The sequence below is a fragment of the Lynx rufus genome, unplaced genomic scaffold, assembly GCF_022079265.1.
Source record: "Lynx rufus isolate CCGP_SWC_20201006 ecotype Redwood Valley unplaced genomic scaffold, mLynRuf1.p SCAF_38, whole genome shotgun sequence".
Taxonomy (NCBI): domain Eukaryota; kingdom Metazoa; phylum Chordata; class Mammalia; order Carnivora; family Felidae; genus Lynx; species Lynx rufus.
The window spans coordinates 68,004-95,870 of record NW_025814854.1 but is presented as its reverse complement, the minus strand read 5'-3'; the positions used below and the strand labels follow the sequence as shown (position 1 = coordinate 95,870).

The 27,867-nt window shown below is 60.1% G+C and overlaps 1 protein-coding gene across 3 annotated transcripts in view; it reads left to right on the top strand.

The window, feature by feature from the left end:
- Window positions 1–748: 748 nt before the first annotated feature.
- Window positions 749–27,867, top strand: part of ACOX3 (acyl-CoA oxidase 3, pristanoyl) — a 41,987-nt gene continuing 14,868 nt past the window's right edge. For 2 of the 3 annotated variants that reach the window (XM_047094202.1, XM_047094200.1), the window contains exons 1-13: window positions 749–864; window positions 6,783–6,940; window positions 7,270–7,503; window positions 8,619–8,693; window positions 9,058–9,147; window positions 11,506–11,649; window positions 15,419–15,507; window positions 18,165–18,261; window positions 19,897–20,079; window positions 21,748–21,870; window positions 23,335–23,455; window positions 25,696–25,818; window positions 25,998–26,111. In XM_047094202.1, the coding sequence (XP_046950158.1) occupies window positions 6,797–6,940; window positions 7,270–7,503; window positions 8,619–8,693; window positions 9,058–9,147; window positions 11,506–11,649; window positions 15,419–15,507; window positions 18,165–18,261; window positions 19,897–20,079; window positions 21,748–21,870; window positions 23,335–23,455; window positions 25,696–25,818; window positions 25,998–26,111 (1,537 nt within the window). In that variant the 5' untranslated portion in view covers window positions 749–864; window positions 6,783–6,796. The remainder of the gene's footprint in view (window positions 865–6,782; window positions 6,941–7,269; window positions 7,504–8,618; window positions 8,694–9,057; window positions 9,148–11,505; window positions 11,650–15,418; window positions 15,508–18,164; window positions 18,262–19,896; window positions 20,080–21,747; window positions 21,871–23,334; window positions 23,456–25,695; window positions 25,819–25,997; window positions 26,112–27,867) is intronic. The other variant, XM_047094201.1, reaches the window with a different exon arrangement.

The following is a 27,867-nucleotide window of genomic DNA, read 5'->3' as shown; positions in this document are numbered from 1 at the left end:
ACTCACAGATCCTGGAGACCTGGCAAAGCTAAAGCGGTTTCTCTGCTAACAAAGGCCTTAACTTTGAAACCACGTGGAGTTCCTGGGGGAATGTCACACTCTGCCTGCCTCAGGGATTTGTCAATGGGTTCCCGGCTAGAAGGACATTTGATTCTACCTACGTTTCCTCTGGTAGGAAACGTACGTTTCTACGTTTCCTCCACATCAGGTTCGAGCTCTATGAGGCAGGCTCCCATGCCCTGCGTGTCTTAGCTTGGACCTCCCCCCCCCCCCCCAAACAGCCCGGGACCAGGATTTGGGTGCAGGTGACCCGGCGGCAGGAAGAGAGGCCCGGGGCAGCGAGGCGGGGTGGGGGCAGGGCGCGGGGCTGCGGACTAGCGCGCGCGGCCGGGCCGCCGCTGCCGGGGGACGCTCGCGGGGACTGGGCAGCAGGCTGGGTCTGGAGCGGTCTCGGGCACCTGCTCCAGCTCGGTCACCGGAAAAGGCGCAGGCTCCGCCCGGGGGTGTCAGGCCGGCGCTCTGGAGTCGGCCCCGGGCGCCTGCACGTTAGGCAAATACCCCGATGCAGTTAGAGAGGGGCCGGGAGGAGCGCCCGCCCGCGCCCGGAGGCCGCCCCGCCACCCCCCGCGCGCCGCCCTTTCGCTGAGCCCGGAGGGCGTGGGGGCGGCGCGGGGTGATGACGTCAGGGCCGGACGGTGGGCGGGAGGCGGTGCGCGCGTGGGCCAGGCCTTGCAAGCGCTCTGGCCAGCTCATCCGGGCTCTCGCAGGCGCTCGCCCGCGGACGTGCGCGCGCTCCAGAGGGCATTTACTGGGCGCCCTCTGTGTGCGCTGGACCAGCTGCCGGGAGGGCGAGCGAGATCGAAGGTCGGACTCCGTGGGGCCGCGGGGCGCGCGTGGCAGGGGACGGAGTGCCTGGCCCGAGCTGGGCGGGCGGGGGGGGGGTCCTCCTTCTCTTCCCACGACCACTCTGCCCATCTTTCAGTTCCCTTTCAACGGAAACCTGACTTCTTCCTTGTTCTCTATGCGGTGAATTGCCAAATGCAGTTGACTCTGATGTGATTTGATGTGATACGGGATCCAGGAATGAAGGGTCAAGAGAGAATTCTTGAGATGTTTGTTATGCATTTAAAAAAAAAAAAAGGAAGGAGGTTTATTAAAGCTTGGGGACAGGGCCCACAAGCAGAAAGGGCTGCTGCCCTGGGATTGTCGGAGCAATTGAGTATATACTTTTAAGGCGGGGGTGGGGGGTGGGGGGTACGGGTGTCAGGGGTAAAGGGAGTTTCCAAAAAGACCTTCATGTGTTGAAGGTGACTCACAGATCCTGGAGGCCTGGCAAAGCTAAAGCGGCTTCTCTGCTAACAAAGGCCTTAACTTTGAAACCGCGTGGAGTTCCTGGGTGGGGTCGGCAGGTGCAAAGATCCGGGGACACAATCCATCCCCGCGGTGGGTTGCTGGGGACCCCGCCGCTAAGCGTGCGAGACAGTTTGAGGAGTGCGGACGTTGCCCCCCCGAGGTCACCCCACAGCTGTCACCTAAAGGGAGGATGATCAGATCAGATCCGCATTTTAGAGTCACCTCTTGTGCCCCCGAGAGGAAAACTGAGCGAAGGCGGCTGTCGTTCTTGCACTGATTCCCTGCCGGGGACTGCTCCAGTGCCCCTGTGAATTGCAGCAGCCTGGATACTAGACAGCAGACTAGCGTTTCCGTGTGGTCACCCTGACACACAGAGAGGTGAGGCGACAGCCTGAGTTCACCCAACTCGGAAGCCAGTGCTGACTTTGGCATCTCACGTCAGGCATTGTGGCTTCGGAATCCTTGGTTGGTAACAGCTGCACAATCTTGTGGTGATGTTGGTGACCACTGGTGGCACGGGGACCTAGGGATCTTCCTGGCTGCTTTGGGTCATGGGATTTGAGACTGGGTGCGATACGAGCTGTAGATCTTGGGCAAGTTCACTCTAACAAGCTCCAGTCTGCTCATCTGGAAGATTAAGAGTTGGAGAGTTAAGAGTACTGATAATACATGGCGTCACCAGCACCGTTGAGATCATGTAACTTCTTTTTTTTTTTTTTTTTAATTAACGTTTATTTATTTTTGAGACAGAGCATGAATGGGGAGAGGGTCACAGAGAGAGGGAGACACAGAATCAGAAACAGGCTCCAGGCTCTGAGCCATCAGCCCAGAGCCTGACGCGCGGCTCGAACTCACGGACCATGAGATCATGACCAGAGCCGAAGTCGGACGCTTAACCGACTGAGCCACCCAGGTGCCCCAGAGATCATGTAACTTCTTAACACCCACCTGCACTCAGTGATTGCTCAACGATTGGACAGTATTGTGATCGATTTAATAGTTGCAGAGGGAAATGATTCCGTAGCCATTATAGAGGTGCAGTGGGGAGCTTGGTAACCAACTAGGCTTGGGGGCAAGCAGAGAAGGGGAGTCCAGCATGGCACTCAGGTTTGATAGCTCTGGTAACCCGTGGGAACTGGCAGTGTGGACCTGGGTCTGTGGAAGGAAAGGCTGGGTCAGGGAGCCCTGGGTTTGAACATTCAGAGCTTGCGGAACTCTAGAACGTGAGAGGGGAGGGGTGTCCAGGAAACTGCCAAATGAGTGTGGGGGTCTCATTTCAGGTCTGTGAAGCCTCCTCCGTGCATCAGGGACAATTTCAGCAGGTATTGCAGAGTGAGAGTATAGCTGAGGCTGGGAGTCTGCAAGGAGCCAGAGGGGAGCAGGAAGGGACAGCGGTGTGGTGTCCTGGACCGCAGGGAGGGAGCACGAGGAGACAGGGATGCAGCCTGGACAGGGGAGTCAGGAAAGACCAAGTTCCCCTTGGACTTTATAGCTTGTATTTTTGAGCACTTGGATTCTGCCAGAGCTGTGCCTTACTTTCTTTTTGTTTTTAAATTTTTTTTTAAAACATTCATTTTTGAGAGAGAGAGAGAGAGAGAGAGAGAGAGAGAGAGAAACAGCATGAGCAGAGCAGGGGCGGAGAGAGAGGGCAACACAGAATCCGAAGCAGGCTCCAGGCTCCGAGCCATCAGCACAGACCCCGATGCAGCGCTCAAACTCAGGAAGGGTGAGATCATGACCTGAGCCGAAGTCAGACGCTTAACGGACTGAGCCACCCAGGTGCCCTCGGGGCCTTACTTTCAAAATAGTCTTGCTTTGTGGAGATCTAACTCAGCATGCAATCAATCCATCTCAACTGTACAATTCAGTGCTGTATTTGCAGAGTTGTGCAACCATCATCCCTATGTAGGGATGTTGCTTCACTCCAAAAGAACCTTGGCCCCGTTAAGGAGTCCCTTCCAGGCTCCTGGCAGCTGCTGATCTCCTTTCTGTCTCTACGTACGTACCTGTGCTGAACGTGAACAGTTTGCATCGGTAGTCACGGCACGGGTGACCTTCTGTGTGTGCCCTCTTTCCCTTAACGTAACATCGTCCACGTTCATCAGTTCATCGTGTTGTAGCAAAGAGTATTTCATCCTCTGGGAAGAAGACACTGTGTTTATCCATTCATCAGTTGATGGATGTAGGAGTTGTTTCCTCTTTTTGGGGTATTAGAAAAATGCTACGAGCATTCCCGCACACAGATTTGTGTGGATGTTTCATTTCTCTTGGGCGTATACCTGGGAGCGGAGTTGCCGGGTCACGTGGTGACTGTATATTTAAGCTTTTGAAGAAGGTGGACGGGCTCTAATTTCTGCACGTCCTCATCCGTCCTTGTCATTTATCCCGTTGATCGTGGCCATCGTGGTGGCTATGATGTGCTGTCTTACTATGGTTTCAGTTTGCTCTTCCCTGACAGCTCATGATATTGAGCGTCTTTCCATGTGCTCGTCGGCCATTGTGTTGTCTTTGGAGAAACTCTATTTGAGGCCTTTAAATTGGGTTATTTGCCTTCATTGCTAAGAGTCTTCGTACAGTCTGGGTACAAGTCCCTCATCAATACGTGATTTGCAAATAACTTCCATTCTCTGGTTTGTCTTTTCACTTACTCGTTGGCATCCTTTGCAGCAGAAGATTTTATTTTTGTTTTTTGATGAAGTTTAAGTTAGCTACTTTTATAGCTTGTGCAAGAAGGCTTTGGCTCACCTCAGATTGTAAAGATTTACTCCTACATTTTCTTCTTAGAGGTTTTCGTGTTAACTTTTACATCTAAGTCTGTGTCCCTTCTGAGTTCAGTGGTGTGTGTGTGTGTGTGTGTGTGTGTGTGTGTGTGTGTAAGAGTTGGCCCTCATTCCTTTGCACGTGGACATTGGGGTGCTGGCACCGTTTGAGAAAAGACTGTTCCTTCCCCATGACGTTGTCTTGGCGTCCTTGTCCCAAAGCAGTTGACCCTACATTTCAGGGTTTACTTCCAGACTCTCAGTTCTGTTCTGTCCGTCTACACACATGTGACTTTCTACCGACGCCATGATGTTTTCGTCACTGTCACTTCTCAGCAAGTCTTGGAATCAGGCAGAATGGATTCTCCAACTTTGCTCTTTTTCCAGACGGTTTTGTCTATTCCGGGTTCCTTAAATTTCCACATGGATCTTAGGATCAGCTTTTCAGTTCCCGCAGAACAAAGCCAGTTGGGATTTTGACTGGGGCCACAGGGGCTCTGCAGATCACTTGGGGAGTGTCGGCTTTGTGACGACATCAAGCCCTCTGATTCATGAATGAGGGGGGGTGCCTTTCCGTTTATTCAGGTCTCAGGTTTCTTTAAAAAATGCTTTACACTTTTTTTTTTATTGAATTTATTGTTTTCGATGCTGTTGTAAGTTGAATTTTTTCTTAATTTCATTTTGGAGTTATCGCTGGCATATAGCAATACAGTTGATTTTGTAGCCTGTAAACTGAGCGAACTAATTTGTTCTAATGGTTTTTTAGTGGGCTCCTTGGGATTTTCTATATACAAAATCATGTCATCTGCAGATAAGAGAGAGGTTTCTGATTAGGATGCTTTTGATTTCATTTTCTTGCGTAACTGCGGTGGCTAGCATGCCCAGCACTGTGTTGGTTAGGAGGGCGGTGCGGACATCTTTGTCTTGGTCCCGATGTTCAGAGAAAGGTGATGAATCCTTACTGAAGTGTGAGGGCAGCTGTGGGTATTTGTAGACACCCTTTAGCAGGTGGGGGGAGTTTCCTCCTGTTTCCACTTTGTTGAGAATTTCTCACGAAAGGGTGCGGGATTTTGTCAGATGCTTTTCCTGCACACGTTGGCACAATCGTGAATGTCTGTCCTTTATTCTGCTGGTGTGGTGTCTTACCCTGATTGACTTTCAGACGTTGACCTGGCCTTAATTTCCTGGGGCACGACTCCCTTGTCTCCTGCTGGCTTCATGGGACACCCTGTTCCTGTCTTTTGGAAAACACTGTGGACATGGTGTTTTTCTTTAAATGTTTGCTACAATTCACAATTGAAGCCCTGTGGCTTTTCTTTGTGGGCAGTTTATTGATTTTTTTTTTCACATTTATTTATTTTTGAGAGACAGAGCACAAGTGGGGGAGGGGCAGAGAGAGAAAGAGACACGGAACCTGAAGCAGGCTCCAAGCTCCCAGCTGTCAGCACAGAGCCCGACGCGGAGCTCGAACCCACGAACTGGGAGATCATGACCTGAGCCCAAGTCGGACGCTCAACCGACTGAGCCACCGGGTGCCCCAGGATCATTGTTGTTTCCTTAGGCTCGGTGGTAATGTCCCCTTTTGGATTGGCTCAACCTAGCTAAAAGTTTGTCAATTCTGTCAGTCTTTCCAGAGAACCAGCCTTTTGTTGGTTTTCTCTGTTGCTCTCCTCTTTTCTGTTCTGGTGATTTTTGCTCCCGTCTTCACCGTCTTCACCGTCTAACGTCTGCTTGCGTTTGGTTTAGTTTGTGCTGATGCTTCTCCATCACAAGGTGGCGCCTGTGGAGGGGGACTTGGGCTTGGGAGCTGCCCTTCTGCAGCCCCGGGAGCCCCAGAAAGTGCCGGCTGAGCTTCAGATTCTCCATCCCTCAGCAGGGACGTGAGCATGGGCTTGCGCTTTGGGGGAGGGTTCCAGAAGAGACAGTCCACAGGGCGCGTCCCCAACAGCCACTCGGGTGCTCGGAAGGCCCCGTCCCACCTTGCCCCCTCACGTGGAAACAAACACAGGAGGTTGTTTCATCAAGAGATGAACTTGTTTCATCAAGTTCCCATTTGCTTCTGGGCAAAATTGAGCAACTCAGAACCCAGCGTCCTAGATGGCATCCACCGGGGTGGGGGAGGGGGCGGGGGTGTCCACACCCCGGACTCCGCTCTCCCGCCCGCCGCTCCTCGAATCCAGTGGGAATCCATGGCGGGAAGGGAGCAGTCCTCTGAGAAGACCCGGGAGGATTGTTTGGTCAGGAGGGCTGGGCTGCAAGGTGCCCGCTTCGGGGGTGGGAAGCCAGATGTGTGTCCGTCGGGAGAGTTCGGGGCAAAAGGCTGTGTTCAAAGGCTCTCTGGCAGGTGTCCCGTGCCCTGGCGGGCCGTCCTGTGCGGCCAGAGTGGACTGGCCAGTGTTGGCCGGACTCCAGAGGGCGGCTTCCCGGACCGCGGGGTCGATGGCCTTCGGGGGTGGGTCCGGTGGCCCCGAGAGGGCGAGGCGTCCTCTGGCCTCAGCTGCCCGGGGCTGCCTCCTGACCTTCTCTCTGGGGAAGGGGGCACGAGGTCTCAGGCGGTGACCGACTCTTGCCGGCCCTTCCGAGTCCGTCTGTTGTGTTTGTCCCGCCTGTCGCGCGGCTGCGGGCGGCCGAACGGGCACGGCGGCCGACTCCGGTGTCCGCGTCCCGCAGGCTGACGCGGTGCGATGGCGGCCCCGTCTGAAGGCGACGCTGCCTCCCTGCTGCCGGACCTGCCCGGGGGACCCCTGCAGGCCTACCGCGCCCACGCCTCTTTCTGCTGGAAGGAGCTGGCGCTGTTCCTGGAAGGCGAGGACATGCTGCGCCTGAAGGTGAGGCTCCGGGTGGCGCGCCAGGCGTCTGACTTGCGGGCACAGGGGGCCGTGCGGCCCCTAAGGACCCTAAACACCCTAGCTGGCCCCCGGCCTGGCCCGTGTCCTCGGAGGCCCCCCCCCCCCCCCCCGGGCGAACACAGGTTGGTTAAGCTTCTGAGGCCTCAGGTCCCCGTGCCTGCGGCCGGAGGGGCCTTCGTCCGCCCCGGGGTTGCAGGGGTCGCCCGTGTCCCACGGCACCAGCGGCCTCGGGAAGAGCCTGAGCGAGAGCGCGGCGCGTTGCCGTCCTTCGCCTTCGAGCCGGCCGTTCCCGTCTCCCGCATTTCCAGAAGAGCATCTTCTCGGCCCTGGAGGACGATCCCCTGTTCGCCCGCTCCCGCGGCCACGAGCTCTCGCTGGAGAAGCACCGAGAGCTGACCTTCCTCCGCTGCAAGCGGGTCTTGGGGCGCACCCTCGTCCGCGTGGAGGACATGGTGCGGAACCCGCTGTCCGTGCTGACGCTGATCACCTGCCTGGGCACGTACGACTGGTCCCTGGCTCAGAAGTTCCTGCTGCACCTGCTGGTGAGTGGGCGGTGAGGAGGCCAAGGGGATCGAGCCCTTCACGCCCCACGTGAGGCGGGGGAGGGCGCCGTCCGGGGCCGGGCGGGAGGAGGAGGTGCAAGAGAGGGTCCTCAGCACACGAGAGGCAGACGCTGCCCGCGGGGTGTGGCGGCGGCTGGTGTTTGCTCGCTCGTAGGGTTTCGTGGGGTGTGTGTGTCTGGGGGAGGTTTCTTTAAGAGATTACTTTCTTGGGGCTTGAACTCGCGACGCTGAGACCAAGAGTCACGTGCTGTTTGTACCCACGGAGGCAGCCAGCCGTTGCTCTCTTAAGAGATTTCTAGAAACTAATATAGGAGGGGCGCCTGGGGGGCTCAGTCAGTTGAGTGTCTGACTTGGGCTCAGGTCATGATCTCACAGTCTGTGAGTTCGAGCCCCGCGTCAGGCTCTGTGCTGACAGCTTGGAGCCTGGAGCCTGCTTCGGATTCTGTGTCTCCCTCTCTGCCCCTCCCCCTGCTGACACTGTCTCTGTCTCTCTCTCTCTCAAAAATAAACATTTAAAAAAAATAAAAAAATAAAAAATAATATAGGAAGCAAAACCAGAGATTAGAATGTGTGGGCAGATCTCGTGATGTTTGAGGAAGAAGTCCAGCTTCTTCCGGCTGTGTGTGCAAATTTGCACGCGTGAGTCCTCGACGGGAGTGCCAAGCAGTGAAAACTCCGGAAGAGAAGGAACTTTGGGGGACTCTTTTGCTTTTATGCCAAAAAAACTTAAAAGAACCCCCCCCCCCCCAAAAGCCAAAAACAAGAAGGGAAGGGAAAGCAGGTCTGGGGAGATGCCAGTGCCCCCTGCCGGCACACGGGCGGAGGTGGGGAGGTATGTGTGGCTGGGTGGGACATGTGGCCCGTGTGCACCCTTTTCCCTCCTCTCCCCTGTCCCCTGCCGTCTCCCCCTGTCCGCAGCCCCTGGGGACCTCCCGAAGGCACCTGAAGTGCTTCTGCTGAGCATACCAGACGCGGATTCCATCCCCCCCCCCCCTTCCCTGCCACGGGTGTCAAAGCGTGTGTGGCTCCTGAGGCCCCGGGACCTCAGGACTCCTTGACTGCCACCGCTTTCTCTGATGATTCTATATTTTCAGGTTTTTGGATTCGCGATTTACAAGTCTGGCTCCGAAAGACATTTAGAATACCTTCCCAAGATCCTCAACGTGGAGGTGAGCTCAGAGTCCCGGCGGACCGTGAGCCCGTGGTCCCCAGATGTCTCTGCAAAGGGCCGCGTGCCAGAGGAGGTTCCGGGGGGCCGTGTGCGCCGAAACCCCAGCACCCGGTGCATTTAGCTTGTTGCTGTCGAAGCGAGGCCTTCCCTTTCCTTTCACGGCCCTGGCAAGGCGGCTGTCACCTCACCTAACCCGCCGTCCTCACAGGCTGGGGGACGTGGTGTCCCTAACACCCTGGTGGGTTGGGCGGGGGAGTGGGGATTTAGTGCTTTGACCTGGGGTTTTGTCCTTCGAGGAAGGACAGCAGCGGGTCCCTCCTGGAACCTTTCTTGCCTTACGTTGTTTTGTGCTCCCGCGTTAGATTTTTGGATGTTTTGCTGTGACTGAAGTAAGTCACGGGAGTAACGCCAAGGCCATCAGAACGACCGCTCACTACGACCCCGCCACGGAGGTAGGTGTTACGTGCGCGTCGCGTGTGATGCGGTGTCCTTATGCCCAGAAACCCGTCTTTAGACACGTGTGCTTCTACCGTGCACACGGAGACTCCTCACCCGGGAGGGTGGCAGCTCCTGGGGGGAGAGGTTCCTTTCTTTGTTCACCTGCCTGCTGGGGTTTGGACGCGGCCCGGTTCGTTTACAAAACCAACAGCGTGAAGAAGAGTCTCCCGGGCGCTGGTCTTTGCTGGCTGCCCCTGCCCCCTGTGTGCACCAGGCTCTGCCGGCCGGGGCCTGCCTCGTCCACTCCTGCCCCCGTGTCTGGCCCCTCCGGCCCCACCGCCCTCCTGCATCCCGTGGCCCGCGTGCAGACGTGTATGGTGTTGGCGCCGTTGGCCGCTGCCTCCCATGTCCGCATCTCCGTCTAGCACGTCCCTGTGCAGGTGTCGGTCGCAGCACGGTGCAGTCGCGGGCTTTGTCCTCGCTCTCGGGGAGACACGTGTCCGCAAATGGGATCATGATTTATCGGGTGGTTGGTGGCGCGGAGGGAAGGGAGGGCAGGGAGAGGATGGGGCGCATGGGTCGGGAAGCTTCCGCCCGTGGCCTCTGTGCTGTGCCGCTCCCACCCCCTGGCCCCTCTCCCACCGCCGGGTCAGTCTCGTCCGCTCCTCCGAGGACTGTGGTCCCCGCTGCTTGTTCTGCACCTGCCCTAGTGTTCCAGGAGCCCTTTGCCTGCCCCTTGTCGGTAGTGTGGTTTGCAAGAGTCCGTGTAACGGAAAGTAAAGCCCTGTGCTTGTGTATTTGCTTCTCATTCCTTCCTTCGTGCGTTCAGTGATGTGGGCTCCGTGCACACTGTGTGCTGAGGGGCTGTGTGCCAGCAGAGCAGAGGCATGAAGCCGAGGGGGGCTGAGGCGGGGCAGGGCAGGGCCAAGGGGAAGGTGGTCGTGGTGCAGTGCCCGTGGTCCCGTGCACCGGAGAACGGCGGGCAGAGAGCCGTCAGCGACAGCCCTCTTGGGTTTTCTATTGGCCTTTCAGCCACCAGGTACCTTTATCCGAACCCAGGTTTTGCTGGCCCGGCCCCGTCTCTTTTCTCTGCCCTCTGGTGCCGAGGGCTCTCGGTGCTAAGTGGGGAGGCGGAGAGGGCAGATCCCATGTGGCCTGGGGGCCTGGGCGAAGCCTGGCCGTCCATGGGGCAGCCTGCTTCTGACCTGCTTCCTCTCGGCACCTGTACTTAAGTGAGCGTGACGTCGGAGCAGGGGAGATCGGGAGCCCGAGGTCCTCTGTGGGCCGCTGGTCGGGCACCTGCTATGTGCTGGGCACGGCTTTCAGGGACCGGGCAGCTAGCGGCGAACGTGACACGTGAATCTTTGCTCTGGGGGATCCCTCGTGCCAGAGCGGAGACACGGACGGACAGCCGCAAGAAGTTAGGTGTGCCAGGGGGCCATGGAGACCTGGAGGGGACGGTGGCGGTATGCCACATGCAGGGAGGACGCCTGCAGAGGGGGGAGCAGAGGGGGGACTCCAGTCCCCCATCCCCCCCGCTTTTCTTCAGTGGGGCGTCAACATCTGCGAGGTAGTCACACGGTGCGCTTGGAGGCCATGACCCCGTGCACACCGCTGGGCGGCACGAGGGGGTTCCCCGTGTGCCCTTCACAGCTTCCCACCTGCGGGGAGAAGGACACCCACCGGGGTCTGCCCGCAGTGGCCTGCAGGTTACACGGGAGGCAGCTCGCCGTCACACTCTGGCTTTGTCCAGCTGTCAAGCCCCCCGCCCAACCCTGGAATGGCTCACAGGCTCCCCTACCCCACCCGACTCAGGGACCCTCCCGGCCCCCAGCCAGGGCCCCCGCCCCGTGTCTCCCCTGCTCATCTCCTGCCTTGCTGAATACCCGGCGAGCCTCCCGGCCCCTCCCGTGACCCCCGGGTTCACTCACCCTGATGTCTTGAGGTGCCTTGTGCTCCTGGGCACGTGGCCCTCATGGAGCTCGTAGACGGGGGGAGACCGTGGGAAAAGAAGGTCTGTCGCTGGTCAGAGCCCAGAGAGGGGTCAGGGAGGAGCGCACAGAGGAGGGGCCGCGGAAGACGAGCATCGCGGTGACCGCTCCCTGGGCACCGGCCGGCTTCCGGAGAAGTTGGCGTATATTTCATCGTCTGACCCCGGAGTGGTTTTCCGTACCGGTGTCTTCGTTAAGTCACAACACCCAGGGATACGCTCCGTGTACGGGCCTCCCCTCGCGCCACACGGGCGCTAAAGCGTGCGCTCGGTTCTGCTCTTCTTCGGGGACTTTGAGCAGAGAACGTGGGATTCTGCACGTGTTTGACTTGTTCATTGCAACTTGGACTACGGCTCTAACCTTCTTTTTCCCCTTGCGCAGGAGTTCATCCTACATTCCCCGGACTTCGAGGCCGCCAAATTCTGGGTCGGCAACATGGGCAAGACGGCCACCCACGCCGTGGTGTTTGCCCAGCTGTACACGCCCGGGGGCCGCTGCCACGGCCTACATTCCTTCTTGGTGCAGGTGAGGGGGCTCTCGGCGGGGTGGTCTCACCCACGGGCGCTTGGCTTCACCGGCAGACGCCTTCATCGCAGCTGGGGCGGGGGTGCCCCTGGCGTCCAGTGAGCACGCGGCAAGGACACGGCGGACGCCCTGTAACGCACAGGACGGCCTGCCCACCCCCAAGAGGCAATTATCCAGCCCCCGATGGCGGTGGCCCGGGCTTGGTCAACCCTGGTCTAGACCTGAGGTCATCTGAGGCAGAGTCGTCCTGTTCCTCCGGCGGCCACGTCGCCATCTTTCCAGACACTCTTCGCAAACCTGGGCTTCCCGGCCCCGCCTTCCTGCGGTTCTGACCCAGCACGTCCGATGTGGCCTCCCGTGCCGACCTAAAGTCTGACTCGGGGCCTTGACGTCTCCTGTTCCCGGGCCACACGCAGCAGCTACTGCCACGGGGGCGCCTGGGACCGATGGCCAGGCCTGGGCTTCCTGCCTCCCTGGTGGGGCCTGTCTCCCTACCGCCCGGGGCTGCTGCGGTGTCCCTGAACCCGGAGCTTCCGGAAGCTTGTCCGGACTTTCCTGTCCTGGCCACCTGGATCCTGACCGAAGCCCCGCTGCCCTGCACCCCAACCCCACTCTGGCATTCTTGTTAAGACCTTCCGGGTGAGGGGCTTCTCGGAAGAGACGAAAGTAAGCCGTGTCCCTTTGTCCTCATTGAGGTGAAATTCAAGTAATACGAAGTGAACCGAAATTCAGGGGCCTTTGGTGCCTTCCCAGTGTCGGGCATCCGCACCCGTGTCTAGTCCTAAAGCGTTTCCGTCTCCGGGAGGGCGCCCCGCACCCTTCCTCGCCCCCCCCGCCCCCGGCAACCGCTCGCCTGCTCTCTGCCTCCACGGATTCGCCTGCACAGGACGTTCCACACGCAAGGAACCCTCCAACGTGAACCTCTGTGCCTCAGCCTGTTTTCTGAAGGCCATCCACGTTGTCAGAACGTGCTCAGTATGTGTTAGAATTTCCGTGCTTTTTAGGGGGGGGGGGGATAAGCCTTCGTGTGCATGGACCGCAGTGCGTGCACCTGGTTGCTGATGGGCATTCTGGCTGTTTCCACCTTGTTTCTGTTGTGAATAACGCTGCCGTGAACGTTCATGAGCACCGGTCTGTCTGACCACGTGTTCTCCGTTCTCGGGGGTCCGCACCCAGGAGTGCAAGTGCCGGGTCCTGGGGTGATTCCGTGTTTAACTGTCGGAGGAACTGCTCTACTGCTTTCCACGGTTCTGCCAATTTATACTCCCATCGGTAGCGCGTGAGGGTTCGGATGTTCTCATATCCTCACCAATACATATCTTCCTTTTTTTCTTAACTATGCACATGAGTGGGCATGGTAGTATTTTTTTTTTTTTTTAACATTTATTTATTTTGGAGACAGACAGAGACAGGATGCGAGTGGGTTAGGGGCAGAGAGAGAGGGAGACACAGAATCCGAAGCAGGCTCCAGGCTCTGAGCTGTCAGCACAGAGCCCGACGCAGGGCTTGAACTCACAAGCGGTGAGATCATGACCCGAGCTGAAGTCGGACGCTCAACCGACTGCGCCACCCAGGCACCCCAGTTGTGCTTTTGATGTGCATTTCCTTTTCCTTTTTTTCTTTTTGGAGAGTGTGCACAGGGGAGAGGGGCAGAGGGAGAGAGAGAATCCCAAGCGGGCTCCACACTCAGCACGGAGCCCGACGGGAGCAGGGGGGGTGGGGGGAGGCTCGATCCCACGACCCTGGGGTCATGACCTGAGCTGCAGTCAGGAGTCAGACGTTCCACTGACTGAGCCCCCCAGGTGCCCTCGGTCCATTTCTGAAGTGGGCGGTTTGTCTCTGTTGTTGGGGTCTGAGAGCTCTCCGCACGTCCCGGAGGCCGACCCCTTATCCGGTAGGTGGTTGTCTCCCATTCCGTAGGTCGTCTTCCCATTTTCTTGTTCGTGTCCTTGGAGGCGCAAAGGGTTTTAATTCCAGCCCCTTTTTCCCTTGTTGCTCGTGTCCTTATTTTCCAATTCACATCGGAGCCACTGCAGACCAGGTTCGCCTCAGGCCGCCCCCTGCTGTTTCTGGGTGTATGCGTTTGTACCCGCCGTGAACTTCTAGGGGGAAATTGGCTAGCCTTCGGCCCTGTTCAGTCTTTCTGTGCCATGGTCGGGAGCGCCGTGGTGTTTTAGACTCTTTACGCACCGTGCTCTAGGGACTCAGCAGGACTGTGTTGTGCCTCTATCCGGGGGGAGCATTTCCGAGGCCGAGTGTGCGTCAGGCCGGGGCTCGCGGGGGGTGGGGTGGGGTGGGGGGGCGCCTCCCTGTCCCCGTGGAGGGAGAGAGCTTGAAAGGAGTGATCACAAGACTCTTCTAGGGTTGTGACGCACCTCACAGGTCGCGGCCGGTACGGCGCGATTTGTCACAGGTTGGTTCTATACCAGGCGGGGAGCCTTTGCAGACTGTGGCACCGTGATACGGAAATCCACGCGATCAGGTTTATTTGAGGAGTTTGACGTTAACGCGTTCTGCCGTGGACTCAAGTCCGCCTCCTTTCCTTCACTGGGAGGTCGGTGCGGTATTTGTGGCCACTGCGCCATCGTAGATTTCCCCGTGAACCGGAACCCACCCTGGCTGTATTTTTCTGTGCGATGACCCGGAACACACCAGCTTGTTTTCTTTTAGTGCCTCTTCTCTCCACGTGCACCTTCTTTCCAGCGATTTTCTATTTTAAAATGTTATAAAAAGGTAGTGCCTGAAGTGTCACTGGGTCTTACCGAAGAGTCGGAGGGGGGAAGAGTGTTTGCATCGGGGGTTCAGCCTTTGTTGTACCCAAAATACCGTTATCGTGATGATCAGTGTAGGCAGAAGAGTGTTCCCCTAAAATAAAAGTTCCCAACAGTGCAGACTCAGTATTCCAGCTCCCAGACGCTGTTGACCTTTGGGCTGGGTGATCCTCCTGTGGTGGGGCCGACCCGTGCGCTGGATGCCTGGGGCGCCCTCTGGGAGGGACAGCCAGCCGGCCTCAGGCGCCCTCGTCCCCGGCGGTCGGGGGGAGGGTGCCGGCTCACAGCGGGTGCGGAATCGCCCCCATGAAGGTGTTCGGGGGGGACGCTCCGTGTCCCTGCACGGAGCTCGCACAGTGAGAACTGTCGGCTCGTCGCACCTGTACTTAGGGAAGCATGTTTACCCGTCGCCCAAAGCCAATCTCAGGATGGTTCTTCCCCCGCACCCGGCCATCTCGTCATTCGCTACAGCCCGGCGCCAGCCCTGTGGCCGACTTGAACGTGACATGGATGTTCCGGATGGCCTCCAGGCTGCGGGGACTCCTCAGCTGCTGGCCCGGCACCGTTGTAGCCAAACGGCACGAACCGGGGCCTTAAAACAACAGGAGGTCACGGTCCTGGAGGCTGGGAGTCTGAGATCCGTGTCGAACCCCCCGCCCCCCGCCAGGTTCTAGGGGACATCTTGTTCCTGCCTCGTCCCAGCCCCTGGTGGCCGCACCCTCTCCTCCCCACGTCGTCCTCTCCTCTGTCTCTTACAGGACACTTGTCATTGGATTTGGGGCCCAGCTGGGGCATCCGGGACCCCCTCGTCTCCAGATCCTTCACTTAATTACAGTCGCAAAGATCCCAGACGAGGTCACGTTTCTGAAGGGCACCACTTACCCCCTGCAGATACACGAAGGGAGCCCACGGCTTAGTCACGGGGTTTTGTAACGTATTCTTGAGATTTTTGTGTGGTCCTAACAGTTGCCGTTTGCGGCTTTCTGTGTCTCGTACAGATCCGGAACCCCAAGACCCTTCTTCCCATGCCGGGGGTGATGGTTGGCGACATAGGGAAGAAGCTTGGGCTGAACGGCATCGACAACGGGTGAGTGTGTGCCCGGCCCCGATGGCCGCGGTCTCCCCTGCAGGGTCATTAACCCGAGGGTGCTTGCTCGGCTCTCGGGTGCCTGCTGATTCCAGCTTGGGAGCCACCAGGACCCTCAGTGCTGTCCTCACCCTCCCGGCCGCCTGTGGGGCCAGGAAAGCGTGCTGGGACGCACACGTCACCTGTGGCTTGAGAGCTGTGTCACATACACACCCAGGCCACACACGCCCCGTGTCACACGCATACTCCGTGTCACGTACCTCGTGCCCTACACGCACCCTGTGTCACACCCTCTCTCACATGCACACAGATCGTGTCCGACGCACCGTGTCCCACGTACCCCGTGTCATATACACATCGTGCTGCACACACTCTGGGGTCACACACCCCACGTCGCAGCCCCCGTCACGCCCACACCCGCGGGCTGGCCACCATCTGTTTCTGGAACAGATTCTGTGGTCCGCACGTGCCCAGACGAGAGTGTGTGAGATCGTGCTTTCGGTCGAACGCCAGCAAATACTTGCACAAGTAGAAATGTGGCTCAGCCTTGTTCCAGCTTCTGTGGCACGACAGGGGAAGATTTTCCACTCCTTAAAAAGGGCGCTTGGAGTTTTCAGTCGTGCTCGAGAAGCATTCCTCAGCTTTCAAGCAAGAAGCTGGAGCTCTCCGGGGGTGCTGGCGCCGAGTCCGCTCTTAAGAGGCGGATGGCTGCCCTCACTGCCCGGGGGGGGGGGGCCCCGTCTGGGCCCCGTCTGGGCCCCCCGCGGCCTCCACCGCGCCCGGTCGGAGCCACCCCACGAGGCCCGGACAAGGCGGCCGATCCCGGCAGGGCCTCAGAGTCTCCCAGCGGGGCCCGTCTGCCGCTCCCCTTCGTCCCGTGCTCGGGAGGGCGGCCCGCGGAGGTTGGAGGTCCCCAGGGGCCGAGCATCCCTCACCTGCAGATCCCCTGGGCGCCTCGTAAGGAATTTGGGAGGGCGCCCCTCCTGCCCGCCCTGCGCACAGCCCCGTCTCTGCTCTTCCCCGGGGTCCTGGAAGGCCGGCCTGGACGCGGGGAGTGGCGTAGAGATCAGCGGCACCCAGGGGACAGCGTGTCACCTGCTGTCGGCCCGCCTCGTGGCTCTCTCAGCATCCGCCAGGTGCCAGGCCCGATGGCCCCGTCATAAGAGGGTGAATCGGACCCACAGAAACTGGCACCGAGAAGTAGGTGGCTGAGCAAGGACGTGGACAGCAGGCAGTCACTGCAGAGTGGGGCCGCCCTGCAGTGGTGCGGGGAGAGGGCCGGTACCCCCTGCAGGGGGGTGAGAGGAGAGTCCTGACGGGCCTCTGGAGGGGGTGGCGGGCTCTGAGGGCCGCCTGCGCGGGGACCACGGGAGAGAGAGCCTGGCCTGTTTGAGGGTCACGGCAGGCGCCCCCCGGCTGGAGGCAGGGCCCCTGTCTGAGGGCTCCCCACATCTCTCTGAGGGGCTGGGGGCTTGAAGGGACTTGTGCGGGGCGTCCCCGTTCCGGTCAGCAGTTTGGAAAGGGCCGTGCTCCCGCGTGCAGGACAGACTGAGGACGTGGCCCGGCAGAGAGCCCAGCGGTGGTTGTGTCAGTGAGCCGGGCCGGAGGGGGTGGGCGCTAGACGAAGACGGACGGAGGGAGGAGGTGGCCAGGACCCTGCTTGGGCGGAACTGGCGCCCTGCTCCCCTCCGGCTCGATGACGCCGTGCTTTAAACCGCCGTCTCCCGTGGGTGAGCCAGAGAGCGTTCTGGAGGGCACTCAAAGTGCTCCTGGTCATGAGATTGGTCGCCGTGGGAGCTCTCGATATTCACAAGGTGGTTTGGGGTTTTTGTTCAGGTTGTGGAACATCCAGTCCTCTGCCTGACCTTGTCCCTTAGACAAAGGAATAGGCTTTCCCAACCTGACAGCCGTAAAAAATAGCTTCCCTAAGTGGCGTGGGAGTGAGCTGGCTCTTCTCAGAGTTTCAGAAGAAACGGATTTGTTTCCTTTTGGATCGCTGATACGGTAACGGTGTTCTTTTGTGTCGCGCAAGAGTTCAAAACCTTAGTTTGTTGATTTTTCACATCGTATCGTGGATTCTGGTATGAAATTGAAGGGTGAGAACCGGAAAAAAATCAGTTGTCTCCTTTTTTCTTGACCGACCAGCTTTGTCCCAGCGGCCTCAGGAACCTGGCTCGTGATTCCCAATATGTGGCCATTGTTTTGGCCCAGAGCCCCGCCTCACGCACATCACATTTTTTCATTTAACCTTTTTTAAAAAACATTTTCTTTTAATGTTTATTTGCTTTTGAGACAGAGACAGTGAGAGCAGGGGAGGGGCAGAGAGAGAGGGAGACAGAATCCAAAGCAGGCTCCAGGCTCTGAGCCGTCAGCACAGAGCCCGACTCGGGGCTCGAACCGTGAGATTGTGACCCGAGCCGAAGTCAGACACTTAAGCGACTGAGCCACCCAGGCAGCCTCTATTGAAGCTTTTTAGCTAGAAAAACTCGTTGAAATTTCCTGTCTCTGTTATCTTCTCCCATTTTCTTTTTCTTTGGGGGATTGGCACCCTTTTGGCTTTCCTTTGCTCTTACTTGACTGGGTTTCTGGAAGGAGAGGAGACTGATGTCAGGGCCAGAGCCCCGTGTCACCAGAAGTCCTGCCATATCTCCCCACAGATTTGCCATGTTCCACAAGGTGAGAATTCCTCGCCAAGCCCTCCTGAACCAGACTGGAGACGTCACCCCCGAGGGTACCTACGTCACCCCCTTTAAGGTACAGGTGTCTCCAGGTGGGGAAGCTCGCGGGTGGAAGGCCCTCTGCTGCACAGGACGCTCCCGGGGCTTGCCCGGAGACCCGCCCCAGCTGGGTTGGCCAGTGGCAAACCCCTCTCGGTTCAGGTTCCAGTGTCACCAACAAGGAAGGCGGCACTTGGGTCCCCTGCACCCCCAGGGCATGATGCCAGACGCTGCTCACCCCCCAGCCCTCCAGGGCTGGTCAGGGAGGCTGCCCCCTGCTGGTGCTGTTCCCCCAAAGGGTTTAAGGGCGTGTGGTGGCCATCCCAAATGGGGGTGACAGTGTTCTCTGGTGTCCGGGGCTCACCACATCCCGGAGTCCTTTGAGTGATAGACACACGATGGTCACAGACACACTGGAGCAGTTGGTCGCCTCCCGGTGTCTGAGGTCAGGTGGGCCCGTCGGAGGAGGACTCTGTCCAAGGACACGCACCGCCTGACTGGAGTCGGGACGGCGGGATTGGAAGGAAGCGTGGCAGGGGCGCTAGGGACGAGAAATCAGCACGACACCAGAGTCTCTTTGAAACGGAAAGAGTAACATCAACCGTTCGCTAGACGCTAACCAGACGGCGAAGGAACGGAAGGCACATGACGAGGGGACGAACGGAGCAGGTGCGGGTCAGAGGCTGGGAGGCCCGAGGGAGGGGTCCGCGGAAGGCGCAGGAGAGGCCGAAGCAGCGCGAGAGGAGGCAAGTGTGGGAGCAGCAGGGGCGAGGAGCGTCCGAGGACGGGGAGAAGACCCGACCGAGGGCCCGTGCGGCACCAGGGACGGGTCACGGGAGCCCACGCGTCGGACACGCCGCAGAGACATGAGAACGTTTCCCAGAGACGCACCCGGGATCTCGGGAGAGGGCGCAGCTCTGGCTCCCACGGAGCGAAGCTCCCTGAGCCTCCGGGTTTCTGCGTGCGAGGAGGCGGCGTGGTGACCCCCAAAGTGTCGTGCGCGTGTGGGGTGTGGGGAATGCCCTCCGGCGGGCGCGGGCTCGCGAGGTGGCCACGCCAGTTCCACCGTGGGTGTAACCGCGGAAGGGAAGTCTGAAGAATGAAAGAAGCGAAGCAAGGGGAGGCGGCAAGAGGTGAGGGAGGTCGGGGTGCCCGGAGGAGTTAAGACTGGCAGCGGGATGTGCCCGCGGCACCGCCACTGTGGCACACGGTGCCCGGGGCCCTGAGGTCTGCGGTGGATTGACACGGTGCCCGTGAGGCCGTTAGCTGTCGTGAAAGAACACGTGAAAGGACGCCATCAGGAAGGTCGTCTTCCGCAGGGAGGGAGGATTCTGGGGCACCGGGGGTCACGGGAACGGGACGCTGGCACCAAGTGGAGACGCCTCGGCGCTGTGTCCCTGCTTCGTGCCGGGCGTGGCTAAGCCTTGGGGGGCTCCGGGCGGCTGGGGGTGGCGCCCTGTGGGGCACTCATCCCTCCTCCTGCAGCGGGAGGGTCCCTGCTGGGGGCCTTATGACACCTGCACCTCCGCAGCCCGGCCCGCCCGGCGGTCCTGGCCTGGGGGTGCACGGCGGGGGGCGCCCAGGGAACCATCGGGCGCAGCCATCTGCGTGCTGCTGTCCCCGAGGCCGCCGGGAGTCCCTCTCGCGCTCACCACGTGTGCTTTCCCTGTAGGACGCCAAGCAGCGCTTCGGGGCGTCCCTGAACAACCTCTCCATAGGTCGGGCCATCATCGTGGCCATGTCCGTCGTGAACTTAAAGCTGGCCGTTTCCATAGCCCTTCGTTTCTCAGCCACGCGGCGTCAGTTCGGGCCGACAGACGAGGAGGAGGTACCGGTGCTCGAGTATCAGACGCAGGTACGGCTGTGGCGGGCGTCCCGGCCTGTCCCTCCTGGCATCGGGGGCACCTGCGGGTCTCTGAGCCGCTGCGCTCTGGCTGCTGGGGGGCTGTCAGACCCCGTCAGGCAACGGTCAGGGCAACTGACGGGAAGGAGCCTGGCCGCTGGGCAGGAGGCTTCTCGAACCTGCGTTTTCGGGAAAAGGCGTGTGTGCGGTAGCCCGAATGAGGCCCTTGGAAGAAGCGTGTGCTGGTGAGGCTCCCACGCAGTTGCGCGCAAAGCCTCCGCGGGGTCCGGCGGTGGCGGCTCGTCCCGGGCCCCACTCTCTGGCTCCCACACCACGTCCCGAAGAAGCGACCCCGCGGGAACAGTCTGCCGCGGCAGCCGGGCGCTCGGGCCGTTTGTGGTGACAGCATTTAGAGTAGCGGGAGGGACGCTCGTCCGGCCCGTCCTTGGGGACGAGGCGGCCTGGATGCCAAAGGGGGCGCGGTTTTATCCCAGGAGCACGCAGTGCTTGTGCGGTATCCGCCCTTCTCACGCCCGGCCTCCACGCTTCTCACATGCCTTTCTGGCGCACTTGGCCTTCACCGGGTGGGGCGCAATTCCCAGTTCACAGGTGGGGGCATTGAGGGTCAGACAGGGGGCTCCTGTCCGAGTCCGGCAGCGAAGCCCAGCCCCGTCTCGGGCCGAGCGCTGTGGAAACGCAGGGGTGTTTGAGGGAGAGCCTGAGGGAACCGTAAGAGAATCTCTGTTTCTTCTCCCACTTCTCACCGTGGCCGCGTGCCTGTTTTCGTAATAAGCAAACGAGGAGAAGCAGAATGTCAGGCTCACTTCTGTGTGGCACACGCCGTTCCCTTCCCCGCGAGCCCCGTGGCCTTTGCGAGGTCAGCGCGCCCGACTGCTGGTCATCAAGGGCGAATCACGGTCCGGGAGCCCGCTCGGGCCACTATGCTCGGGCTCCACCCTGCCGGCCGCGTGCCCTTGGGCAGGGCCGCCTTGTGCTGCCTCCCCGGGGTCTGGGTTCCTCACGGACCAGAACCGATGACACCTCCCCTTGGGGTGGCAATGAGGATTAAATGCCCGAGTCCACGGAGAGCGGTTGACAGGATGTGTGGCCCTCTGTTCCGTAAGCGGTAGGCGGGGGTGGTGCCCGTTTGCCGGGTCTTTTCCCGCTTTTTCCTCCACGCCCTTCCAGCTGTGCGGCGCTGGGCGTGCAGAGACCCCCTCCCTGCCCGGGCGGACTCCTGGCCCCCTGTGGGCCTCACTTTCCCAGGTGGCTGAGGGGTCATCACTTGGCCCCTGGTGGGCATTCAAAGCACAAGCGATCACCTGTGCAGCCCGGTGTGGTGGGGGGGGGGGGCGATAGTCACCCTCCCAGTGGTCCCGTTGGTGAGACCCCTGAGCCTGCTACAGAAAGAGCACCTTTGAGTGAGGCTGAATTGGGTTCCCTGCAAGTGGGCGGGGGGTGGGGGTCCCTGAGGGGGGCGCTGGGTTCCCTACGAGGCGGGGGTGCGTTTTCTGAGGAGGAGTTCGTTCCCTACGAAGGGAGGGGTGCTGTCTCTGCCCGGGGTGGGGGGGCTCTCCGCCAAGGGGGTGGGTTCAGGAGGAGGAGGGTGTTGTCTGCGAGCGGGGGCGGGCTCTGTGGGAGGACCGTGCTGTGTTAACGTGAGCGTCTTGTCGATTTTAGCGGTGGCGCTTACTTCCATACCTGGCGGCTGTGTATGCCTTAGACCACTTTTCCAAATGGCTCTTCCTGAACTTGGCAGAGTTTCAGCAAGGCCTCATGGGAACGGACCGCAGCACCAGGCAGGTGAGAGGCGATTCTCTTTTCTCCGCGGTGTCGAACCTTTTTGCTGTCGCCGAGGTTGAACGGCACACGTCAACCCGTCTTCCCGAACGACATCTGTCCGTCCGTGGCGGCCTCGTGGGGCGAACGGGAGGCGTGTCCTTAGCCGTGCCCCGCCCCCCTGCTCAGGACCCCCAGAATCCTCGCTGTGGTGTGGACCGTTCAGGTGTGCGTCCGTATTCCTGCTCCTCAAGGACGGGCTGACGTGACTCCTAATTCCAGTCCGTGAGCTCAGCTGGCTTTCTGCTTTTGAAAATGTGATGAGTTTGCACAATCCACGATACCGGCCCCAGGGTAGATTTCACGGCTCCGATCCTTTCGTAAACAATCCTGCAAAGGCTGAATCCAGCTGACTGGATTTGAATGGACAGTCAAGGATTTATGCCAGGTTTGAGCGTCCGCTGAGCTCAGGCACTGTGTCGAGTCATCCTTGGCTGATTCCTGTGTAAACAGTTTACGACGGACTTTCCATAGCCCCTCACGTTGCCTCCCGGGCACGAGTGAAATGTGAATCACGAGAAAACAGGCTTGAAAACAGGTCAGAAATCCTGCCGATCGGTGTGAAGTCCAACACCCTAAAAAGCCTGTATCAAATTAGCACGTTTTGGAACATTCAGCGTAAACATCCGGGAGTCGGGAGGCGGCCAGCAGGGTGCGCTGCTCGGCAAAGCACAGGCCCTGGGAGCACAGGGATGAGTCACTGAAGCTTCTGCAGCTGACATTGGACTCGTCCCGTTCGTAACGTTCTAAAGAGTAATCACGCTTTATTCTTTCTGAAACCCAGCGGTTTAACCGGCACACGGCAGGGCCTGGGAGTGGCCCTGACGTTTTCAAGTTGAAAACATTGGCAAAACGGACCATCTCATTTAGCGGGGGTGCGTGTTCATCTCTCTTGTTTCTGTGAAACGTCAGGTAGAAGCAAAGGGTGAGACCCGCCCCGAGACGCTGGCCGGGACACCCTTACGGAGACGCCTGTGGCTCCCTGTCACCCACGCTGTCTCCTGCGCCCCGGGCCCGCCCGCCCCTCTCCTCAGAGGGGCGCGCCCTCCCCACCCCGCCTTCGGTTCTTCTCTCCTCCGCAAGTGCTCCGTTTCAGGTTCACGAGCTTCACGGGAAGTGAGCCGTGATGGACTCCTTGCTTCTGCGCTTTGCATCTGTGATCACCCTTATGCCCCTGGCGTCTATTTGCTCGTTGCCATGGAACTGTCTGTACCACAGTGTAGCCACTCAGAGGCGAACCCCCCTTTTCAGGTTAAGGTGGTTTTTTGTTTTTTTCCTTTCTCCCGCAGCTGTCGCGTGTCTTAGATTAGACTAGAGGGGACGTGAGCCTTCGACGCTAGGGGCGAACTGACCTCTGACCTCTGGTCGTCTCTTGATGAAAAGAGGTCAGCCTCTTTTCATCTCTTCTTGTCGATTTCCTCTCCCAAGGCAGAGCTCGGACGTGAGATCCACGCCTTGGTGTCGGGCAGCAAGCCCCTGGCTTCGTGGACCGCACAGCGGGGAATTCAGGAATGCCGGGAGGCGTGCGGAGGACACGGCTACCTGGCGGGTAGGTCTCGAGAGGCGCGTGACCGTTTCCCGTCCGTAGCCCTCCTTTTGACTCAAGGGGTCCGCAGACTGCAGCCAGGCGCCCAAAGTCAGCCACCGCCGGTTTTTGCGAATGAAGTTTTATCGGCACGTGGCCACACCCATCCGTCCATGGGTTTTCTGTTGCCGCATTCGCACGACGAACGGAGTCGAGTCGTCTGCGTCGAGCCTGAGCTCGGGCTCAGCGTCTGGCCTTTTCCAGAGCACGTTTGCTGACCCCCTGGCCTAGACACATCCCTGCGCTCTCCGAGGCCTCATGTTGCCACGTCTGAGGAGAGACGCTGTGAAGGGCCCGCCGACAACCAGAGCAGAAAGCACGTGATCCGTTCGTTGCGTCGTAACTTTCCGGCGACTGACCTGTCAGTAAGCTGACAGCACGTTTTGTTCTGGTGAAAAATTCTCAAACAGAGGAAAAGAGAGTTTTTCTTGGCATCGCTGTCGTTTGGGCAGCTGCTGTGTGGTAAGGAGAGCAGGCAGCCGACAGCCTCTGACCAGCTCCTGCCCTGCCAGTCACGGGCCGCACGGCCACGGGCCCGCCAGCTAGCCTCGCTGTGCCTCAGTTTCCTCACCCACGAACCAGGGTCGACAGAAGCGTACCGCGACACGGGCACGTGCGGTGCTTATGTGAGTTAATACACGTAAAGTGGTTGGCACCGCGTCGGGCCTGTGGCACGTGGCCGGGGGCCACGTCACCGTTGGAACTTGCAGTACTCTCGCAGATGCCGTGATCATTCGTGAGCTTCCCGTGTGCCACTCTGAAATAATTAAAAAAAAAAAATTAACGATTATTCATTTTTTTGAGAGAGAGAGACAGAGCGTGTGCAGGGGAGGGGCAGAGAGAGAGGGAGACACAAATCCGAAGCAGGCTCCAGGCTCCGAGCTGTCAGCACAGAGCCCGACGCGGGGCTCGAACTCACGAGCCCTGAGATCATGACCTGAGCTGAAGTCGGACGCTTCACCGACTGAGCCGCTCAGGCGTCCCCCGTTCTGCAATAATTGACGGGTAACATCCAGTTACTCCCAGAAGGCCATGCGCCTCCCAAACAGCAGAACGCGGCAGCCTTGTATCAGAGGATACCTTCAGAAGCGTTGCAGGCTCTTGCCGAGCTGGAGCATGTCAGTGACGGGCTGTGGATAATCACGTGCTCCCGGCGAGGATCTGTCCCGTTCCTTGTCACGCGGGCGGCCCTCGGCCGTCCCTCGGCTGCCTCCGCCTCCCCCTTCCCTGCTGACGAACAGGCGACCGTGGCTGTGCCGTGTCACTCACCCATGTTGTCCTCTGTGCAGCGTTCTGTAGTTTCTGTCGTTACGACTCCTGGAGTCCCTGTAAACAGTTGGCCGTTTTGGGCCGTAAGTGGGATAATGAACTTGAACGTGCAGCAGTGCAGACGACAAGAAACTCCTGTGTCCGTGTCCTGTGTGTAAACGCCAGGCCGCAATGGGCGAGACCCGACTCAGCGGGGCAGACGTCACGGGCCCTGTCTAGGTTTAATAGCAATTGCAAGTTATTTCTCCGTGGCTTCGCCCGACTGTTTCTGTAGGGAGGTCTCTCTACGGCCTGGGGCACCGAGTCGGGGGAAAACGATCAGGGTGGCACAGGTGACCACGAGCCCGGCGGCGGCTACAGAACCTCGTGCGCCCTCTCTGGCCCTGTTCCCAGCAGCGTGTGAGCCTGGGAGGCCCCCGCTTTTCCCTCTGGCTCCTCCCGGCCCAGCCTGGCCTGTGGAGAACATTCTCCGTCAGAGGATGGAGACCCCGACGGGAGGGTCTGGAAAGCGTACCTTGTAAAACAGGCAGAGGAACAAAGTCCGGTAATCGGTGGGAGAGACAACAAAAAAAAGCTGAGCGTTGTCTTCTGATACCTGACGTTTCTTGTGTAAAAAAATGCCACGGGGTGGGCAGCTCCCCTGAGGGGCCCGTGTCTGTCAGCGACCCTCGCGAGGCCCGCGGTCAGCAGGGGAGAGGGAGACGCGGGCGACGCCGGGCATTTCTCGAGCGCCGCGCCGTGGACGTCAGGGGCCTGGCCACGTGGCTCCGTGTGTCCCCTTAAAGGCAGAGCGGCCAGGCTGGGAGGTGGAGACCCGGCTGGGGAGGAGCGGGGCCTCGGCGGCCTCGGAGCTCAGTGTCTCGGTCGGGCCGGGGGATGGTGGCAGTACCGTCCCGCGAGCACAGGAAGTGATGAAGCGTGTGGCTCTGTTGCAGTGAACCGCCTGGGCGACCTCAGGAACGAGAACGACCCCAACTGCACGTACGAAGGGGACAACAACGTCCTGCTGCAGCAGACCAGCTGCTACTTGCTCGGCCTGCTGGAGCTCCGCCTCCAGGGTAAGGCCCCGCCCCCGCTGGTGCAGCTGGGCCGTCCGGGCCCCGCCGGGCCAGCTCGTCCACCCTGTCTGCAGGAAGGACGTGTGTCCTCAGGCAGTGACTCACCAGCTTCCGGTGGGGGTGAGGGGTCAGCGAGGCGGGGCGGCGTCCGTCACTCCGGGTCCTGGGTGTGCTTGTAGGTGGCGCTCGCCTTGAGAGCCCTCTGGGGACCGTGGACTTTCTGGAAGCCTATCCCGACATCCTCGACCAGAGGTTCTCGTGCCCCAGTGTCACCGGCTGCTTGGAGTCGTCAGGTGAGCACGCTCTCTCCCCATCTCCCTCCCCTCGTGATCCTGGGGGGCACACCGTACCGCAGTGGGGGGCTTTGGTAGGGCCTGCAGGCGGCTGGTCAGTTCCCGCGTTCACCCAGCACCTCCCCGGCCCGACTCCTGAGTCGGGTGCTGCCTCCCCCTCTGAGGGCGAAGACGGAGAGGCTCTGGGTTCCTGCCTCGCTGGGCAGCTGGGCTCCTGCCCACCGGCCGCCCCTGTGACTGAGCTGTCTTCACAGGAAGCTGGGGCCCTTTTGCTCAGGGCCTTTGCACGTGCCGGCCACACTGGCATCACCTCCGCGGCCCCCGCTCTGAGTGTGCTCACCCCCCTCGGCCTCTGCACAGGCTCAGCGGCCATGACCATGGGTGCCCATGCTCATCTTGTGTGGCTGTGACGGCCTGGCTGGGGGGCAGAGCCGGCCGCGACCGGGTTCCTGCTCTCACGCGGCATTATGGTCCAATAGGGACGGGCCTGTGCAAAGGAGCAGGGGCTCTGCATGGCAGGGGCCCACACACTGGGCTTGACTGCCCAGGACAGCCCGTCTGAGATCTCAGTGACACGGACGGGGTGGCCACGGGGCGGGGGCGGGGGATGTGCCCAGTGGAGCGTGCGCGTTGTTCCGGGCTGGGGGAAACACGGGACTCTGGAGAAGAGAACAGCTGACTGACGGGTCTGTGTGTGCACTGTGACGATTCGCTCTGAAACGTCCCTCTGGAGCGAAGGCCGCTGTCCGCCGTGGGAACAGAGCAACACGAGAGAAGATGGGTGTCCCAGACGGGGCGGTGGCGGTGCTGGTGGGGGGCAGTGTGAGGCGGAGCGGCTCTGGTCGCATCCCCTGCTCCGTCCGCTCCCCTCCACGTCCCCACGCTCCCCCGGCGCCCAGGCCCAGGAAGGTCCAGCGGCGCGTCCGTGGTATCCGCGCCGAGCCCGGGTCAGGCCCGGCCTGTTGTGCTCCGAGGCCCAGCACCAGCCCCCAGAAGCCCCCAGAGGAGACTCCCACAGGAACAGGGCTGGAACTCGTGCCCGGGCCTGCGCCTCCCACGGGGCCCCGCTCAGCTTTTTGTCAAGTCCCGTGTCAGACACGCGGCACTCGAAGCCACAGCAGAAACGCCACTGGTCTCACCGTCGTCCGACCCGTGAGCACCGAACGCACCTGCTTCATTCCTCCCGGAAACGCCGGTTTCCGCGCCCTCGCGGACTGCCTCTGTGGGCTGGCGGCGAGGCGGACCTCGGAGCACGCGTCCTGGGGGCCGGGCAGGAGCCGCTCTTCCGCTGAGCCTCCCGGGACCTGGAAGTGCAGCCCACCCGCCAGGAGAGCGAGGGGGCGCCCGGCCGCCTGGGTCTGCTCCGGCCCTGCCCGCCTCGGCCCGCTGGCCTCGCCCGGGGCAATAGCAGCACCCGCCTCTCCAGGCTCTTCTCTTTTTTTTTTTTTTTTTTAATTTTTTTTTTTCAACGTTTATTTATTTATTTTTTTTGGGACAGAGAGAGACAGAGCATGAATGGGGGAGGGGCAGAGAGAGAGGGAGACACAGAATCGGAAACAGGCTCCAGGCTCTGAGCCATCAGCCCAGAGCCCGACGCGGGGCTCGAACTCCCGGACCGCGAGACCGTGACCTGGCTGAAGTCGGATGCTTAACCGACTGCGCCACCCAGGCGCCCCTAATGTTTATTTTTGAGAGAGAGAGAGAAGAACGTGAGTGCGGGAGGGGCAGAGAGAGAGAGGGGGAGACACAGAATCGG